General features: G+C 34.7%; 1 protein-coding gene across 1 annotated transcript; it reads right to left on the bottom strand.

The window, feature by feature from the left end:
• Positions 1 to 128: 128 nt before the first annotated feature.
• LOC128243088 (uncharacterized) lies at positions 129 to 18,322 on the bottom strand. Its single transcript, XM_052960614.1, has 8 exons — positions 18,205 to 18,322; positions 12,943 to 13,104; positions 12,447 to 12,558; positions 10,616 to 10,676; positions 9,445 to 9,595; positions 8,820 to 8,973; positions 6,633 to 6,748; positions 129 to 1,516 (listed from the first exon to the last, which is right to left on the bottom strand). Exons 1-8 carry the CDS (start codon positions 18,286 to 18,288, stop codon positions 851 to 853), a joined length of 1,506 nt encoding a protein of 501 aa, XP_052816574.1. The 5' UTR covers positions 18,289 to 18,322; the 3' UTR covers positions 129 to 850.
• Positions 18,323 to 19,175: the final 853 nt, after the last annotated feature.

The raw sequence follows: 19,175 nt of genomic DNA, 5'->3' as shown, positions 1-19,175 counted from the left end.
GAAGTTCCATCAACATCCTTCAATAAGTTATAAAATATGGAGTTGACATAACACAGAAATATTACCTTCGAAATATTTTGACATCCAATTCAGTTCCAGTTTTGTTCTAAGAAACCAACAACTTAGTACATAAACATTTATTTGACATTAACAAATGATAAAATATATACAATTCATTATTGTAACCAAAGTAAACTTATATTTCATAAACACATTGTAATATAACCTTGACATTTTGACACCCAAATCAGCAGCGGTAATGTTCTAAAAAACCAACCTAGTACATAAAATAATTGACATTAACAACTGATAAAATATATACAATTATAACCTAAGTAAACATACATTTCATTGACCCATTGTTACATGACCTTTACATTTTGACATCTAACTCAGTAGCATGATGAATAACTTCGTATATAAAAATAATTGACATTAACAACTGATAAAAATATATACAATTGTACAATATTGAATAATGAAATGCTAAAAATTTAATAGAAGAAATCAGACTTATCACAAACATTAAATTTCTAACTTTCCGTTTACTCAACAAATCATGGCAATGATTCTTGGCATTAACTCAATACTATGTAGAAAATCTATGTGCCATCCAAAAAAAACCCACAATCAATATACACTTCAAGTACTTGTAATAAAGATGTACATGTATTGTCTTCACATTCTTGAAATCTTTCAAAATGTTTATAACCTATGCACATGTCAGATGATATGTTTTCTTTTTTCATATCTTATCCTGATCAGCTGCAGTTTCTTCATCATTGTTGTCATCTTGATGTTCTTATTATCCACCTGCCACTTGTTCTTCACGAATCTCCCCTCTGTTCTTTTAAGCATCACCGTCCTGTTTCTTGTCATTTTCAGCCTCAACTTCTCTATTATTTTCTTCATCATTCTTGTCAGCGTTATGTTCTGATTTATCTGCCATATTTGCCTTCCTCACCTTGTCTCTGTTCTGACCTGCATCAATTATGTCATCTTCATCTTGTTTCTTGCCATTTTCAGCCTCAACTTCGCTAGTGTTTTCTTCTTCAATAGCACCAGCATTTTCAGTGATAGATTGTTTTATTTCATTTTTTTCTTCTGCACTTTCATCATCTAAATCATTCGTTTTTTCATGTTCCTCTTTTTCAGTTTTTTTCTCAATACCTGTTTTTACCCTTTCAGTTTCTTTTCTAGAGTCGGACTTCAAGTTATCAATTTTGTTGTCCTTTTTTACTTGTTCATCTTCAACACCTTTAGCATCATCACTATCTGGATCTTTGTCAGTTGTTTCTGACTGTTCTTCTTTTACATGTTTATCTTCATCATTATCACCTTCCTTTTCTGACTTAATTTCCACATCTTCATCTTGCATTTCATCAGTTGTAGCCTTAGTATCATCATTGATATCTCCCATCTCCGTGTTGTCCCTAGGGCTTGGTTTACTGGTGTCATCCTCCTGTTTCTTGACTTCTGTCTGGTCTTTAGTGGGGCTTTTCAAACCCTCACCATCCTGAAACACATTCATTCTGATAATCAACTTTTATATTAGTTTCTATTTTACAATAGAAAATAATAATGAATTGTCACTTTACATTAAAACATTTTTTTTTTTTAAATTTAGATTTCATCAAAACTTCCTCATATACCCCTAGGTAATACCTTATACCATCAAGATCTAATGTATTTCTTGATATGCAGGTTAGCAACATTCTAAAAAGGTCTTCGTCAGAAATCAGTTTTTCTGTATTAATATTATAACTAGTGTTGGGACAGAAAAAATACTATCAATAATCAGTTTATGAAACTGATAAATGATCAATTATTAATCAAATTAATTATCTTTGGTCATCATATTTAAGGCATACAGACACAGCACATGCATCAGTTTTAAGAAGAATGTTCCCTTACAATATTGTTTGTATATTTTTTGTATAGATTACATTATTTATTCAGAATGCAACTATCTTTTAGTGTTTATGTGTAACTATGACAGAACATGAGGCCACAGGCTATAATTTATGTCTTACAGTGTTGTATACATGTGTTAAATAAACACAAAGAAAGATTCAATTTCTTTTTAATAATTTTAAGATCACTTTCAGAAAATTGAGAAAACTAAAATGTTACATGGTATTGAAGAAGTAAACGGTAGCATGTTTTAAAAATCATTTTTAAACCACAAACATGAGAAGTTGAGAACTAATTTTTTAGGAGTTAAATTACAAAGGAATTGTAATAAGGTCCTGTACTGACTTACTGACTTGATAAGAATATGACAAGGCCAAAAAAAAAAATAGGTTCGTTTCCGGTCTCCTTCTAAAAAAAAGCGGGTAGGTAGGTAGGCATTTTTTTTTTTTTTGGGGGGGGGGGGGGGGGGGGAAGTGATCTAGAATAGAAGGCGGCTGACTTTTATTCAAAAACAACCATATTAACTGCGTATGAGACAATTTTAAAAGGTACTAAAGCATAAAATGTAAATACAAGTCCATTCATTTATTAAGAACTGTATAATGTGTATTAATTATAATGTATAGATATACATTTTCTAGAATATAAATGCATGTATTGTTGAACATGTTTGTCTGTATGACAGATGTCGAAAAAGAGTGCCTCAGATTTGTCAATTTTTCATATTTACCAATTTCACATTTGTGCTATAATGCTATTCTTATATTTGATAGAATATTAAAATTCCAAACATTGTCAGAAGCTGTTTTTGTCACTTCAATGATCTCCGAAGTACACCTGACCCGTGTTCACAAAGCGTTTCCATTCTCAACTGAATTAAGAGTATGAAACTTAATTTCTTATTTAAATCTCAAAAATATGTTTAGTACTAAATTTAAGACACTAATTATTTGAAAACTTGTGATAATTAGGTACTGGTTATCTGACTTATTTGGAGTTTAAACCTGAGGTTTGGTAACACTGATATCAAAATTTCATACTCAAACTCAATTGAGATCCATAAATTTTTTACGTCACGAGTCACGTGGTATGGCCACACTGTTGGTTGAAGTATGTAATGACAACTCTAAACTGTTGTGCGGATTTGGAACAGTACTATGAACGGGCTGTGTTCCTTCCTTTTGTGGACTCAATGTCACAGCAACTAAACCTCAGATTTAACACCATGACACAGCAGGCATGTCTGGCGTTCTGTCTGCTGCCAAACAACATTGCCAGCGCCACTCAAGAGTCGATGCTAGCTCTTCTGGACTTTTACAGAGATGACATGCCACAGCCAGACATGTTCGCACAAGAGGTCCAGCTCTGGAAACAGACCTGGAGGAACACGGAAAACAAGCCGTCGACTATTGTCGAAACATTGACAGAAACATGCCAACATATGTATCCCAACATATCGAAAGTGCTTACACTGTTGCTTTTAACTTCTGTGACATCAGCAGGAGTGGAACGGTCCAACTCGTCATTGAAATTCATCAAGAACCCGCACAGGAGTACCATGGGCCAGAGCCGGTTCAACGCTCTCATGCTACTCTTCATTCATAGGGACATAAAATTGGATATTGAGGAAATTGTGAACATCTACGCCAGGAAATATCCTAGGCGCATGCTACTGATAGATCCATTGTGCGAATAGATACACATAGATAGCTATGCACTTAGAATATGTTGAATAGTAAAAGTATCTGAACATGGGTTCACAATTATACATGTATCTTCCCTCGTTTTTCCCGCTTAACGAAAATATACAAATTATATAAGCCACTTAGTCGTCCTAATAGAAACCTCGTTATGATATTAGAACTATAGGTATGCCCCTGGATCTGCTAGTGCAACCTTTAGAGTGATTAAAAGTTACGCCCCCCCTAACCCAAAATCCTGGATCCGCCCCTGATACAAATTGTAGCAAAAGAAACAAAAAATGGTTGTACAGAATTAATGTTTATTTAAATATCTATAAAAATAGTTGTTCATATAATAAAACATTATGATGCACATTGTAAATGTAAAACTAAAGTACAAGGACATAAAAAAATATTTAATTTTATATATTTATATGCTTTTTGAATAATAATATTTCTTATGATAACAATAATAATAATAAGTGTTGAATACTAAGCACTTAACATATTATACAATGTATGAATATCAATAATAACAGTCAAAAAACAACAGTTCAACCAACAAAAGAGATCCAACAAGTACTAGCAATGGGAATCAAACCAATATGACCCAACAGTGATTCAAATAACACTAGTTGTCTATCACACATTCTGTCCAACAAGCAGTCCAAACAACACTGGTGGTCCAAACAACACTTCCAGTCCAACCATTTATAATTGTTCAACCAACACGTATGGTCCATCCAATATAGCGGCCCAGTAAGCAATAGATACCAAACAAACAATAGCATGTCAGGTACTAGCTGTCCATCACGTTGCTACCAATCTAGCAGCCCAACCAATTGTAGTGATGTTCTTCATTGAAAGTAATGATCTCAGAAGGTAACATCAGCATATTTGAATCATATCTGTAAAGAAACGAATGGAACATAAAAAGCATATTTTTATAAAAAAGTAAGTTACTCTCAGACTTTTTTATGAATGGGTTTTAAGACAATCTGGAACCCGATTTAATTCCAGGCCTGGGGGTATGCGACTAGTCCGGTGGCCATCACAGGGTTCTCAATAAGTTTCGGTTGAACCGTCTCAAATAGTAAAGTAACCGACCAGCTTCTACTTATTCTACTGAAAATTCATTTAGTTTTCCAAATTTGAACCGGCCCTATTGCCATTTGAAATGTCCATTTTGGCCGGCAGCCGGTTCTTATTGAGAACACTGCATCATAATATTTGAAAATAACAAATCATTTAGAAGACTACACAGGTGACAGCATGACATAATTACTCTAAGTAAAATGTTTATTACATAGTAATAAAATACACACATCAGTATAAATATCAGAATTTATATTGATGATGATTTATTTATGTTCATTCATAAGGCTATTAGTTATACCTGGTAATGTACATACAGATTCCTCATTAGATTATGACTGTCAGATAGTAAAACAGACTAATGTATTATTTGTGTTAATTTTCAAAACTTTTGTTTTAGAATAGATGAGAATTTGTTGTTTATAATACTCCAATAAGAATAGTAACTGCAGTCTTTTCTGAACCATCTACCCCACCCACCAGAACTAACTGTCCAAGTAAACAGTCAAGCGATTTATAGCTCATGACATTCAAATAATATCACAATAATGTAATATAAACTCATTAAAATGACAAATCTAATAAAAATAAATAAATTATAACAAACCTGGAATGATAATTTGTCCGTATTTATCGCTGTTATTGTACTTCGTCATAACCCGGAAGTCACCATGCCGCAAAGGATTATGGTCTATTGGAAAGTCGAGAATGGGTGCCGCCATTTTAATAGACTGCTTATCAAATTACCGAATTCGAAATGAGACCAAAGATAAGAAAATTAACGGAAAGAAAGTACCGAAAAGTACTAAATATGCGCGCAGTTAACTTTTACACCAATAAAAAGTATAGGGTCGGCGCGGAAATAAGAGGGTCGGTCAGGCGACCGGAAACAGACCTATTTTTTTTTTTGGCCCAAGATAAAATAGTAACACCTTAACATTGCAACATTAACTAGCATTAACCAGAAAAAGAAAATTAGTCAGTAGCGGTTACGTCCCTAACGTTTCTATAGTCAATTGTTCGAATTTACTATCGATTGTCACCGATGTAGGCCTTTCCAATCAATTGTCGTTCTAATTAATCATCAGCACAACACTAATTTAAAAAATCGTATAGCTAACCCATCAATAATTTTGTTGAGTACATGATATTTAACAGATCTTATTGCAAAATGCTTTTCAGCTGTATTTTAACTATTGTAAGCGTAGTTTAAATTAAAAGCACAGGTTTTGAATGAGGTACTACTTTTATGTCGAAGAATTTTTATTTTCAAAATTTGGAAAAAAACTGTTTAAAGCCATGATGTGCTCAAATTAGAAATGTTGTTTTGAGTACATACAAATATTAGCCTTTCAACTGGGCTATCTTTGGAAAATTTATTTATAGTTAAATGAAAAATGAAAATTAATCTCGAATTGACATTATTCTCACCGATGTTAAAGGGGCTGTCTAACGTATGATAAAATAGCGGAAAAAAAAGAAAATTGTCGAAAACTGACATAATCTTGGCATCGATGTGTACAATGCATTGAAACTTACCAACTGAAGTACCACATAGTTTACAATTTATTTAAGTTTAGCAGATATTTCGTATTTTTCCATTAAAAAGATTACTAGGTATGTCTACCAGGTAGAATTCATTCCTTATGTGTGATTGCCGGTGTTATCACGTGATATTACTGAGGTAGGTGTATAGCTTAATTATGTCACCCGGTTAGAATAAGCCTTTGTAGCGCAGTGAGTAAGACACTAGACTACAATTTAGGCATCCAACACATTTTTTTTTTACATTTTGGTACTTTTTTTTTACAATAATGATATCAAAGCGTAACACATTCTATTAGATAATTGTTCGAAGATTCGTTATAGAAAAAAACTTTTTTTGGTGCCAATCTGTGACATAGTCCCTTTAATAGATGTACAATCAAAAGGTCCAAGTACCTCGCCAATTGTCCAGGAGGGTGGATCCTGGTTTGGGCACCTCTTCAGAGCAAATTTCCATACCATGAAGCCAGACTGCCCGGCAGTATACCAGGCCTTCTCCACGCTGTACAGACCTACAACATATCCAAGTTAGTAAGATTACATAGGTCAAACACATACTGCCAAATTATGAAGCCTGACTGCCCAGTAGTATAGCAGGCCTTCATCACACTGTACAGACCTACAACATATTCAAGTTAGTAAGATTACATAGGTCAAACACATACTGCCACATTATGATGCCCGACCCTCCAACAGTATACCAGGCCTTTTCACCTATACCATGAAGCTGGGCACATATTAACTGCTTCACGGACACATATTGACTGCTTCATAAACCAATATCTACTGTTTTATGGACAGCCAGAGTCAGAGTTTCAACAAACGCCAATGCTCGCCTTCTGTTTTGCAGTTAAAAAAGAGGCATATCTAAACAATTATTAAAGTTTTAGTTATGGGTCTTGTCAAACACATGCTTATTGTCACATGTTTGAATATCTTGAGCAGCTATTGAGTAATGGCCAAGGTTGGCTGAGGACAACAACGCCAACAACATCATTAAGGCCATAGCAATACATCAGAACAGACAAGCTTATCAAATTTTTTTTATACTATTAGATCAGTGTTCGAAATTTGCGGTAGCCCGATAGCCCGAGGCTACCAAATTTCAGCTGGGGCTACCGATTTTCCACAGAAACTAGCCCGACCGGGCTACCGTTTTTTCCTTGTGATTCGCCGAAATTTACGATGATAAAAAAGCTAATTGCTCTGCTATTCAGGGCTCAAGCCATGTGCTCAATGTTTGTTTATTTAATCAATAAGCACATGTCAAAATTGATTAACGCCCAAAGTGACAAGTATATAATTATCGATCAGTTTCTAACCAGTAACTGCGTCTAATAGCAGCAGTCAAACTCTATGACGTCATTTAAACTCCGCCCATTATGTAAATTAACGGATAAAGTCGGCAGTTTTTGACAACAACGATAGCTATGAAAATCAACAATGCTAAAATAGCAATATCAACATTGATATTTTGTTTATTTCATTTAAATATATTTTATTTATTAGCTAAAATAAAAAGAAAGATATTTAAGTTTTTAATGCGAACAGAACATAATCATTTTACAAAAGTTGTCTGAAATGCGGAGGAAACAGGTGCCCGCTTACTTCCTGACAAATTTAATCAAAGTGAAAGGAGAACTGTCGGATATAGTTAACTCGTTGTCTGTGTACAGTACAGTAGGGTTCTACCTGTTGTATTTTATACCTTTGAATAGCTTTGCCATTAATTCTTAAAGAACAATTATAGGAATATTGGCAATATGAACATCCATATTTTTTTGTTGTTACTTCTGAAACTTGAAAGTGAAACTGAAAGTTGAAAAGAGAAAAATGTCATTGCACAATCGCTGGTGCATATCGGATTTGACAAGGATGCATTGGATAACAGAACTTACAGTACATGCATAACTCTTTCCATTAAATAAATGATATGTTCAGAAAATATTTTTCTCTTTCTTCTCGTAATACCTTTTTGAAAACTATTAGTTACTGAACTTTTGATGACTACACTAATATAAGTATGTCTATAATTTATTATTGACACATTGTTCAGATTGGGGAGCATTTATTGAAACTGTATGAGCATGCTAGATTAGATGATCGGACTCGTTGCGGAATCGTAATTAAGCTTCCAAAACTTATTCCAAACAACTGAAATTTTTAAGTGTTTAAGTTTGGGCTAGTGAAATTGGTTTCGGGCTAGTAAAATTTCCTATCTGGTAGCCCGAATGGGCTAGTGGATTCAAAGCTGAATTTCGTACACTGTTAGATTAGAAGTGTACTCTTCCTTTTTAAAAACATGAAAAAGCATGAACATTATAGTAAAATTCAATTCAACACGAAAAGAACAAAAATAACCTTTCAGTCTTTTAAATATTGTATCTCAATATAGGGAAATTATTCTTACACTATCAAATCTAGAATGGGCAAGATTTTGTGACTATTTATATTTTTCAATCTAGAATGGGCGACCTTTTGTGATTATTTAAAATAATCAAATCTAGGATGGGAGACATATCCCAACTATTTATATTTCATAGAACAAAGCAGTGGCAGTAGCTCCACAGTACGTGTACGAACCATCATATCTGTAACCCTCCTCCGGGGCAAAAGGGCTTGGCAGCTTGTATCCCCGAATGACCCGGACTGGATTGCCTGTATCAACGTTACGACTGAGGGCCAGGTTGCCTCGTGTCAAGGTCTGGTCCTTGGACTGTGCAGCTGTTCGAAGGTTCTGAAAAATTGTTTAGTTTACTATAATTCAATGTGCAATTTTCACGATGTTACAAAATGCTCATAGAAACAATGAAATTACTAAAAGAACATAAATGTTTTACCTAAGTCCTTGACTGGTTAAAATAAGTTTCACATATTAAGACAGACACAATTTTTATTTAAAACAGAAATAAAGCAAGTGCTTGTTTGTAGTTTTTCCGGGTAATGGGACTTGCTACGCATGTGCATAATGTCTCTGGTAACCTGTGAACAAAGTTTCATTTGAAATTCATGGAACAGTTTTGCAGTTATAACCAAGTTTTTGCATGACATTGACAATACTGCCAACCGCACCAAAGCTATGACAATACATGAGCTTAAATCGGTACCGTAATATGATTTAAGCTGTAACGCAAAAACAAACATTTGGATTCAACAAGTCAAATATTATTTTAGCTGGGCAATACTAGGTAAGAAATGAGTGGTTTACCTTTGGGTTAGTCTTGGTTCCTTTCAGGTCGCGTCCACCCTCCCCTGTGTATGTAAAACACTCCCCCAGGTCAATATTGTCATCATAACCTCCAGACAGGGCGATCGAGTATGCCCCATCTGGTCCCCCATGGATTCCAGCAACTGTCGGCCTGTGATGATTTGTCTCAATTATTCGACCAGAAGATACATGTAGTTTAAGGTTACAACTTATCTCGAAGATTCAAGATTTTATAGCCATCCACAATTTACATTGTGTATAATTCAACATATTCCAATATCATAAATGTATGTTTAGCCAGAGTCTGCAAAAAAAGAAGTGGTATTTATAACAATAAATTTCAGATCACTTACTGTAATATAAGTTAACATTTTCAGAGTGAGAAAAACTGAAACATACGGTAGATTATGAACAAAATTACAACTAGAGCACTGCATCAATATGCCAATGCTTTTCTGTATGTTTCTCCCCGACCCACCCTTCTCCATACCAAAGGGTATAACGTTTACCAGTGTGATAAAATGGGCACATTATCAATATCTGCATACCAAAATGCAAGGAATTCAGTAAAATGTCATTTTAATCAATTGGCATTGGTGAGTAAGGCATGATTAAATTTTGATAAGTGGAGCGCAGCCATCCTGTAAAAACTTACAATCCATTTACGGTTGTACATCACTGTTCATACCTTTAATGGAATGACACTACGTAGGAAATAGTCATATTTTTAGCAACAGTTTACCTCCTAAAAAGATCTTTACTTTTCAAACTCCATTTGCAAATAAGAGCATCAACTATGCCTGTTTTAATTTTAGCACAACAAGTTTGGCTATAAGCAGTTGTGCATTACGCCAAATTTAGAGAGCTGACATTGAAAATACAGTCTTTGTCATTTCAAAGGCCATAAGTCTGGAGTGACTGAGGTGAAATAGCTGGTTATCAAGTCTGACCGAGATATTTTTTCGCTAAACATTCTGACCTCATCAGGTGATGCTAGGACAAAGGCTGTTTAAGTTATTGATCCATAAAGACCAATTTTAGGTAACTTCTATAATAAGAAGGCTATAACGACACAGCTGTCTATCAAACTTGTCCCTATTATGCCCTAACACATTTTCACCAAATCTGTTTTAAATAGCTTTATTTTTCACTTTCATAATGAAAGCCTTACCTGTGTATGCCGTCCCTACAACACTCCATCCTCGTGTACCAGCTGGCTCCCACTTCCACGCCTGATAAAAGAAGTGTTTATGAAAACTAATAACATATTACTTGTGTTGGGAATCACACCAAATTTACTCCTGATTATCAGGGATCCAACCACATCAATGATTGATTAATTAATAAATAGTTATCATTCATGCATGTTTGAACACTTCCAATTTTGCATATTGAATATAGTATAACATTAATTGTAGATTTCTTATGCATTATATGTAACAGTAAATTGAGAAAATACATATGAGGGAAATTAGTGATTTAAAAAAGATATTGGAATGAAATGGTGTCAAAATTGTTGAAAAACAGCCTTGCAGGATATTTCAATAATAGATTATGATAGTATCACTTTCAATTAGGGATGCAAACGAATATTCGAATATTCGAATATTCGATCAAACGTTTGGTATTCGAATGTTAAAATCGATATTCGAATATTCGATGTTTTTTGTATAAAAAATAAAATAATATAACTATTGCCTCGAAATGTGCTGTTTTGTTTTTATAAGGATTGACCCCTTATGCCAGAGGCGTGAATGTGATGACAAATACACTATATCCGCGTCATATGTCAATTAGGGATACATCGTCGGTGATTATAAACAGTCCCCGTAATTTTACGAAAACTGGCAAGTAGACAAGTGACATCAAAGAAGTTTCAATAGTTTTCAGTAAATCCAAATGACCATGCAAATAAAGGATTTACGGCATCGGCCCCCACAGCAATGTGTTGTCTTGGCTGCAATATAGCTCAAATTGCCTTGATGATATGAATGACATTTTCTAGTTATGTGCTAACAAACTGTTTTCCATGCTTCGATATAACATCCGTGCTTTAAAATGTAACTGTAAATGAAAGCGTTTTATGATATATTTTCTGTATTGTTATACAATAGATTCGTCAGAATTCTTTTTTTTTTCGTTTTATTATTTTACCATTTCCCGAGTTGAGTTGATTTTCCAAAGGTTATATTTAGTAGAAGTCAATTCCCGAACGAGGCTGCCCGTCCTACAGAACAACCCTGAGATCCGGTTCGCGGCATTCAACCGGAATTTTACGATCTTCCCCTTGTTTGCAAATATTAATGCAGTGGAATGGAAATTATTATTGAAGTTGTTTTCTGTTTGTTCAAAATCTATTGCATTTTATTTGATTTTTTTGCTTCTGAAAATTGGGAATTTCAGTGGCTGAGTTTGTGAAAAATAAGGGTCCGTCGCGTGAACCGGCTACGATCGACAAGGAAGGGTTAAAAGGCACCGGCTATTACTACAGTGAATACTAATAATAGTTTACTGCACTTCTAAAATATTAATGTTGGTAATCGAATATTCGAATATTCGATCAAAAGAATTACCGAATATTCGAATATCAGTTTTGCCATTCGTTTGCATCCCTACTTTCAATAGTGGCCGACTTTGACAGTTTTTGCAATTATAATCATTCACCATAATAACACTACATCTTACATTCTTCAGAAAAAGATTTTTTTGGTATTTTTCTTATTGTTTTACTTCAATTGGACATTTTAATGTTGCACTATATATTTGTACAAAGTGATACAGTTTACTTGTATTGTGTACTTTCTTGGCAACATTAATGACAAAATGTGTATAGGTTAAAGTTAAGTGATAAACATGCTTAGCACTCAACAATATAATTTTCCAAAATAAAATTATTTCAATACCTACCTGTGTATTTTTCGGCAGCACGTAACGGTTATCACAACATTATTTTTATTTGACCTTACATAATTACAGATCAACATAATAATCATGTACCATACCAGAGACTGCACCATAGAAATTAGGTCTGTTGGGTGCCACCCTGCGAATTCGATTCTCCTCATCTTCATCATCATCAAAATCATCCAGAACCTCTGAACCTAGAACACTCGGCTGAAATGAAAATGTTTGGAATTTCAGGTTTGATAAGTCTTGGTGTTAAGATTTTGAAGAATCTTTTTTTTCGAGCAAATTTGCACAATCTCAAAATCATATCATTTTAAAAATCAATTTTGAATTCAACTCACCTAGCCGATTTATTGTGAAATTTGCATCAGTGAACTAGTTTGCTTAAATTAAATATTGTGTGTCACAATGTACTGAAGTGTTTTAAAAAGCAGCATTTATGGAAGAGATAATCTCACTTTCAAAAGTTTGGCTATGAATTCATTGCTTATGATAAATGTACATGTAACTTATCTAATGATCTACAAGATTAAACTACAACATGTACTAAACCTAAAAGAAAACTGAAAAAATGTTGTAAAAGAGACCTACACTGCCTTGTATTCTTGCAGAACGCCGTCTTGTTGTCATGCGAGGGCTGCTAATATCAATGTTTTCTTCCAAAAGGGGCTTCTTTGCTCTCCTTGGAATCTCATCTTGAGCCTTGCGTTTTAAGCCACTTTTCTTCAGCTGCACTCTAGGCAAGTTTTTAAACTGAAAAAACCCCAAGTTATTGGGATCAAATAAAAGGTTTACATACAATTGATGCATTTATGTATTTATAAAAGTTAAATGTATTGGATTCTTAAGGCCTTACATTTACAATTCCCATCCCCCATCCATCTCCAGGCCCAACCCCTGCCCAAATAACGGACTTAAATCTTATTACTGATAAACTTGTACAGTGGAAACTCACTGAACCGGATCTCCACAAAACCGGAATCCTCTGGATACCGGACTTTTTTCAGAGTCCCTTCTATTTTCAATGTAATTAAATCCCTACAAAACCGGAACCCCGGATACCGGACAAAAAAATCGAGAAAATTGTTAGTTGTCAACGTAATTTTACCTCACAAAACCGGACGTATATTTGTTCAAACATGTCAAAATGATTTTGTGTATTAGGAAATCGCGTGTCACTTTGTTTTGACAGCCGGTGCGTCGTTTATGCACCTGTGCTGTTGTGTTAACTCGATAATCGATAATGATGATTGCGCTTAGGATTGAATGCCGGGCGATAATCTAACTTGTGAAAAGAAAATTAATTTGTTTGTTGCAGAAAATAAAGAACTAGAAACGGTTATTAAGTGATCATTTTGGAGGGTTGTTTTATCTAAAGACTTCTATGATTAAATCAAATCAGAGCGGTGCGTTAATTTAACTATCAAACAAACTTAACAAGCATTAAATTACGCGAGTTGTTTTATTTTAAGACTTGGAAAAAAAGATGATTATAACAACACAAAAATGTTTAACTATGTTTATTACTTTAGCATGTGCTTTAATCATTCTCAACCTCCGTCTAAACGTCGAAGAATTGAACTGTCCCTTTTCATTTTATTCCAGTTTTCAACTTCCCTCTAAAGTTAATAGTTTGAGTAAACTTACTCCGTATATCAAATCCTCACTAAACAGGAATCCTCACTAAACCGGAAATTTTGCCCAGTCCGGACCTTGTCCGGTTAAGTGAGTTTCCACTGTATTTTGATTCATTCAAGACATTTCTTGAAGATCGTATCGTAAATTTCTGGGAGGTGGGGAAAGGCATCATTTCATCAAGAAATTAAAGCTTGGTTTGGAATCATCTTTTTTACTATTTTTTTATTATTATATATTTGTCTAAATTGAACCTTAAATACTATTTAAACAAAATCAAAGTTGAGATTAAGAAATAATTAACATCTTGTATGTTAACAGTCCAAGTAAGATATCGACATTAGTTTTGTTCATGTTTGTCTCACTAAAAGGATGACTTGCATAATTTAACATAATTTGTTCCTCATGCTGCTGCACTCTGTATTTTTCCATGCCTTGATAAAGTACAAGATGACCAGGAATATTCAGCTGACATAATGTTGTTTACAATGTGCGCAGATAATTGCGGGTGTTGCAAAACAAATTCTAACTAGAGATTGCTTTTTTGAAAAAGCGCTTGTCTCCCCTATTGTGTGGTCGTAGCTGAGAAAAAATAAATGATGGACATGAAATTTGTAACTTTGGACTGGAGACAAACCAACAGTGAAGTTTGGTTTATTCGATTATATTAAATAGTGAAGAGAAGAAAGTGTTGTTGATTAATCATGGAAAATGTAAACGAAGTTTGCATTGTATGAAGTTCCTGGGCGCAAGCGTTATTCAATTATTGATCGGAAACCATTTTTCAGCTCACAGTCATCGTGACCATGACCTTTTACCTACTGATCACAACATCAATAGGGATCATCTACATAACCAACTTGCATACCAAGTATTAAGTTCTTGGGTGCAAGTGTTCTTTAGTTACTGAGCGGTAACCATTTCTTCAACTCAAGGTCATGGCAACCTTGACCTTTGACCTACTGATCTCAAAATCAATAGGGGTCATCTACTAGTCATGACCGACTAGCGTACCAAGAATGAAGTTCCTGGGTACAAGCGTTCTTAAGTTATTGAGCAGAAACCATTTTTAAGCTTAAGGTCACCGCCAACGTATCATTTTTTACCTGAAGGTAACCTTGACCTTTGACCTTTTGATCTGAAAATCAATAGGGGTCATCTTCTAGTCATGAACAACTAGCTTACCAAGTATGAAGTTCCTGAAACCAAAGGATCTTTAGTTATTGAGCGGAAACTTTTTCTTCACTTCAAGGTCATGGCAACCTTGACCTTTGACCTGGTGATCTCAAAATCAATATGGGTCATCTTCTAGTCATGACCAACTAGCATACCAAGTATGAAATTCCTGGTTGCAAGCGTTCTCTAGTTATTGAGCGGAAACAGTTTCTTCACCTCAAGGTCACGGTGACCTTGACCATTGACCTACTGATCTCAAAATCAATAGGAGTCATCTACTAGTCATGAACAACTATGAAGTTCCTGGGTACAAGCTTTCTTTAGTTATTGAGCAGAAACCATTTTTAAGCTTAAGGTCACTGCCAACATAACATTTTTTACCTGAAGGTAACCTTGACCTTTGACCTTTTGATCTCAAAATCAATAGGAGTCATCTAATAGTCATGAACAACTAGCATACCAAGTATGAAGTTCCTGGACCCAAAGGATCTTTAGTTATTGAGTGGAAACCGTTTCTTCACCTCAAGGTCACGTTGACCCTGATCTTTGACCTAGTGACCCCAAATTCAATAGGGGTCATCTACTAGTCATGACCAACTAGCATACCAAGTATGAAGTTCCTGGGTCTAAGAGTTCTATAGTTATTGGGCGGAAACGAAGTGTGACGTACTGACTGACTGACTGACAGACTGATGGACTGACTGACGGACAGGGCAAAAACAATATGTCTCCCCATGAATGGGGGAGACATAAAGATATTACACGCAAATGATTTTACATGGAAGGTCACCACGACCTTGACTATTGACCTTGTTACCCCCAAAACAATTGGGATCATCTAGACATCATGACCAACCTCACTTCAAAGTTTGGTGAACCTAGATCAAAGCATTCTCCTGATATTGCACGGAAATATTTTTTTACATTAGAGGTCACAGCCACGTTGACCTTTGACCTTGTGACCCCCCAAAATATAGGAGTTTTCTAAACCTCATGATCAACCTCCCTACCAAGTTTGGTGAACCTAGGTCAAACCATTCTCAAGATATTGAGCGGAAATGTTTTTTACATTGGGGGTCGCCGCGACCTTGACCTTTGACCTAGTGACCCCAAAAACAATAGGGATCTTCTACACCTCATGACCAACCTCCCTACCAAGTTTGGTGAACCTAGGTCAAACCGTTCTCAAGATTTTGAGCAGAAATGTTTTTTATATTGGGGGTCGCCGCGACCTTGACCTTTGACCTAGTGACCCCAAAAACAATAGGGATCCTCTACACCTCACGACCAACCTCCCTACCAAGTTTGGTGATCCTAGGTCATGCGGTTTTCCAGTTATCGATCGGAAACGAAGTGTGACGTACGGACGGACTGACGGACTGACGGACTACCGGACTGACGGACAGGGCAAAAACAATATGTCTCCCGCAGAAAGGGGCAGACATAAATAGAAAAACTCATGACAGAATCAGTGTCCCCCATCCCCATAAATAAAAACTTCTCCTGATTTAAATTTATCTCAATAAGGGCTCTAGCAGACCTCAAACATACAATTCAGCGGGGAAAGTTATGAAATTTCATTCAGCGGGGAAAGTTACGCATTTAAAGTGTACCAGAAACAAACAAAAACTGAAGAAATCACAAAATCATGCATTTGGTAAAATCTACCTCTCTGGGCCCAAATCTACGTCTGTGGAGAAAGAAATTTTAAAGTGTACCAGAAACAAACAAAAACTGAAGAAATCACAAAATCATGCATTTGGTAAAATCTACCTCTCTGGGCCCAAATCTACGTCTGTGGAGAAAGAAATGTACCCCTCGGCACAGCCAAAGGTTCACATGTATGCTTAATGTGCTCAATCCGAAATCTGCTAACCTTCATAACTTGTGAATGGATAAAGATTGTATGAAATTTTAAAATATTTAATATGTAAAAATAAACGACCAAAAGTGGATTATTTGTTTAATATTAGTCTAAAATAATAGACGTGTTATACAGGATTCTTCCAATCCCTAACGTCTAAATGGGAATGTGCAAAAAACGGGGGTGTTTTAAAAATATTGAAATTGTTTTAAGTGAATTATTTTATGGTTGAAATTGATCATAAAGAGTTATATTCATATTTTACCATGTAAGTGAAATGTTATTTTGCACTAAACAAGCATTTAATGCATTCAAACAAGTTGTTTACCTTTCCAATAAAACGAAAGTTGACCGACTCCGACAACAATTATGCGAAGGGGAACAACTCGATACAATCGTAATAACTTGGTCACCTCCAACAAAGTTTCGAGATGTTCAAGCGATTTAAAATTGTGCCCTGAAGCCCTGCAGGCGCCCTTCATTTATATATCGTTATGTTTTGACAGAATGAAATGAAGAAAAGCCGTCAAACTCATAATTATAAGTTGGATATTTATTTTTTATGTACGAAACTAATATAAAATAACATTATCTGGTAATATTTCTTGTTTGTATGATATTTTATAGACGCTATATGCTTTAACCCGGAATCCTGATCGGAACAACTACCCACTTTTGGTACCAACCAATTTGTACGTGAAGGATTTGCCATATCAAAAATCTAAAAAAAATCTGTCAACGTACAATTATTTGGACTTGTTTAATATGTAAAAAAACAAACATTTTTTATGATTCTCAGTCCAAGAAATCACCCAAGGGACCAAATAGCTCGACTGGCCAAAAATGATGTCCAAATACCAAGTAACTGTGGCGTAATGTGCTGTATTAGGTTTTTCAAAAGAAAATTTCTGTGCACATTCTGATAATGAGGCCACCATAGATCTGTGGACAAGATAACGCCCAGACATTTTGCTGAATATACAGATTTTAGTAAGCCATGGCGAAGAGTGTACAGTGTTGGACCACTTTCCTAACCAGACCAGGTAACCTTTAATTTGAAATTGTCTCCCCTGGCCTCTGATTGAAGCCTTGAAGGGTGATTTTGCACTGTAATTCTAGGTAAGAATTTACATGAAAATCTAATCGATCGGAAACACAGAGAATGCAAAAGTGTGTACCGGGTTAATAAGACCAATTTCCGCCAAAATTCGTTTGTTGTCAAGGATGTTTTGTCGTCTTCTTTGCTCTGCACTTAGATCCATGTTGACGCAGTTTTTACCGGCAAACTCCCGCGTGTTTTCACGATCCTACAAATATTTTACGTTGTGATTTCTGCACTTTTTTTGTTTACATCACGTGACAGTCATGTGACAGATTGCACAACAACAAAAAATCCTTGCATGTTTATGATAGCTCATCAAATTGAAATTGGAATATTCTCGACCCGTGTCATTTCTATTTGCAGGGTTCCAGATGATATAAATATTTCATTGACGCCTCTTGAATTGCATTTTAACTGAAATCCAGCTGCTATAGCACTTATTTTTTTTGGAATTTAAAGGTGGGTTATTTTAAGTGTTTATATTTTACTATATATAAGCTGCTTCCATCAGGAAATGCAAATAATAAGGTTTGTAGATAAAAATAAGTTATTTTATCACGGACCTATAAACCAGGTTTATATGTGTGATTTTATACACAAAATATTTTTCATCATAATTTATGACATAAATCATTCAGTATGGAATTATTATAATTTTATGTCCTATGAACCTTTGCAAGTTTTTATCAACTTTAATAAATTAGTTTTTGAAAGATCTTGAATGTAAAAATAAAAATAACTGTAGACTAATATTCTTTTTTAATTATATATTATATTCATAAAAATCTGTAAGCAATACATATCACAAAAATGTTATTATTTCCACTAGTGCTAACTTATGTCTTTATACTAATTTAGTAAAAATATAACAATACTAGATTATTATAAGTACAATAAAAACATAATGCGCATTGTTCAAATGATGTCATAAAACAAATTAAAAATTTATTATGTAATAATGTGTATTTTAAGTGATTAAAAGAGTAATATCTGAAGTATAAGGGTTATTACTATTTTGTTTAGATCTGGATGTCATATTCAATTCTA

Source organism: Mya arenaria, chromosome 8 (assembly GCF_026914265.1).
Source record: "Mya arenaria isolate MELC-2E11 chromosome 8, ASM2691426v1".
In the NCBI taxonomy this organism is placed as follows: Eukaryota; Metazoa; Mollusca; class Bivalvia; order Myida; family Myidae; genus Mya; species Mya arenaria.
This window is presented reverse-complemented; position numbering and strand designations above follow the sequence as displayed.

Excerpts from the sequence above, each read along its gene's own strand:
- LOC128243088 (XM_052960614.1), bottom strand. The coding sequence starts at position 18,288 with ATGGATCTAAGTGCAGAGCAAAGAAGACGACAAAACATCCTTGACAAC. Across the intron at positions 10,677-12,446 it reads TTTCTATGGTGCAGTCTCTG|GCGTGGAAGTGGGAGCCAGC; the intron begins GTATGGTACATG and ends TTCTTTTATCAG. Across the intron at positions 6,749-8,819 it reads GGAGGGTTACAGATATGATG|GTCTGTACAGCGTGGAGAAG; the intron begins GTTCGTACACGT and ends GATATGTTGTAG.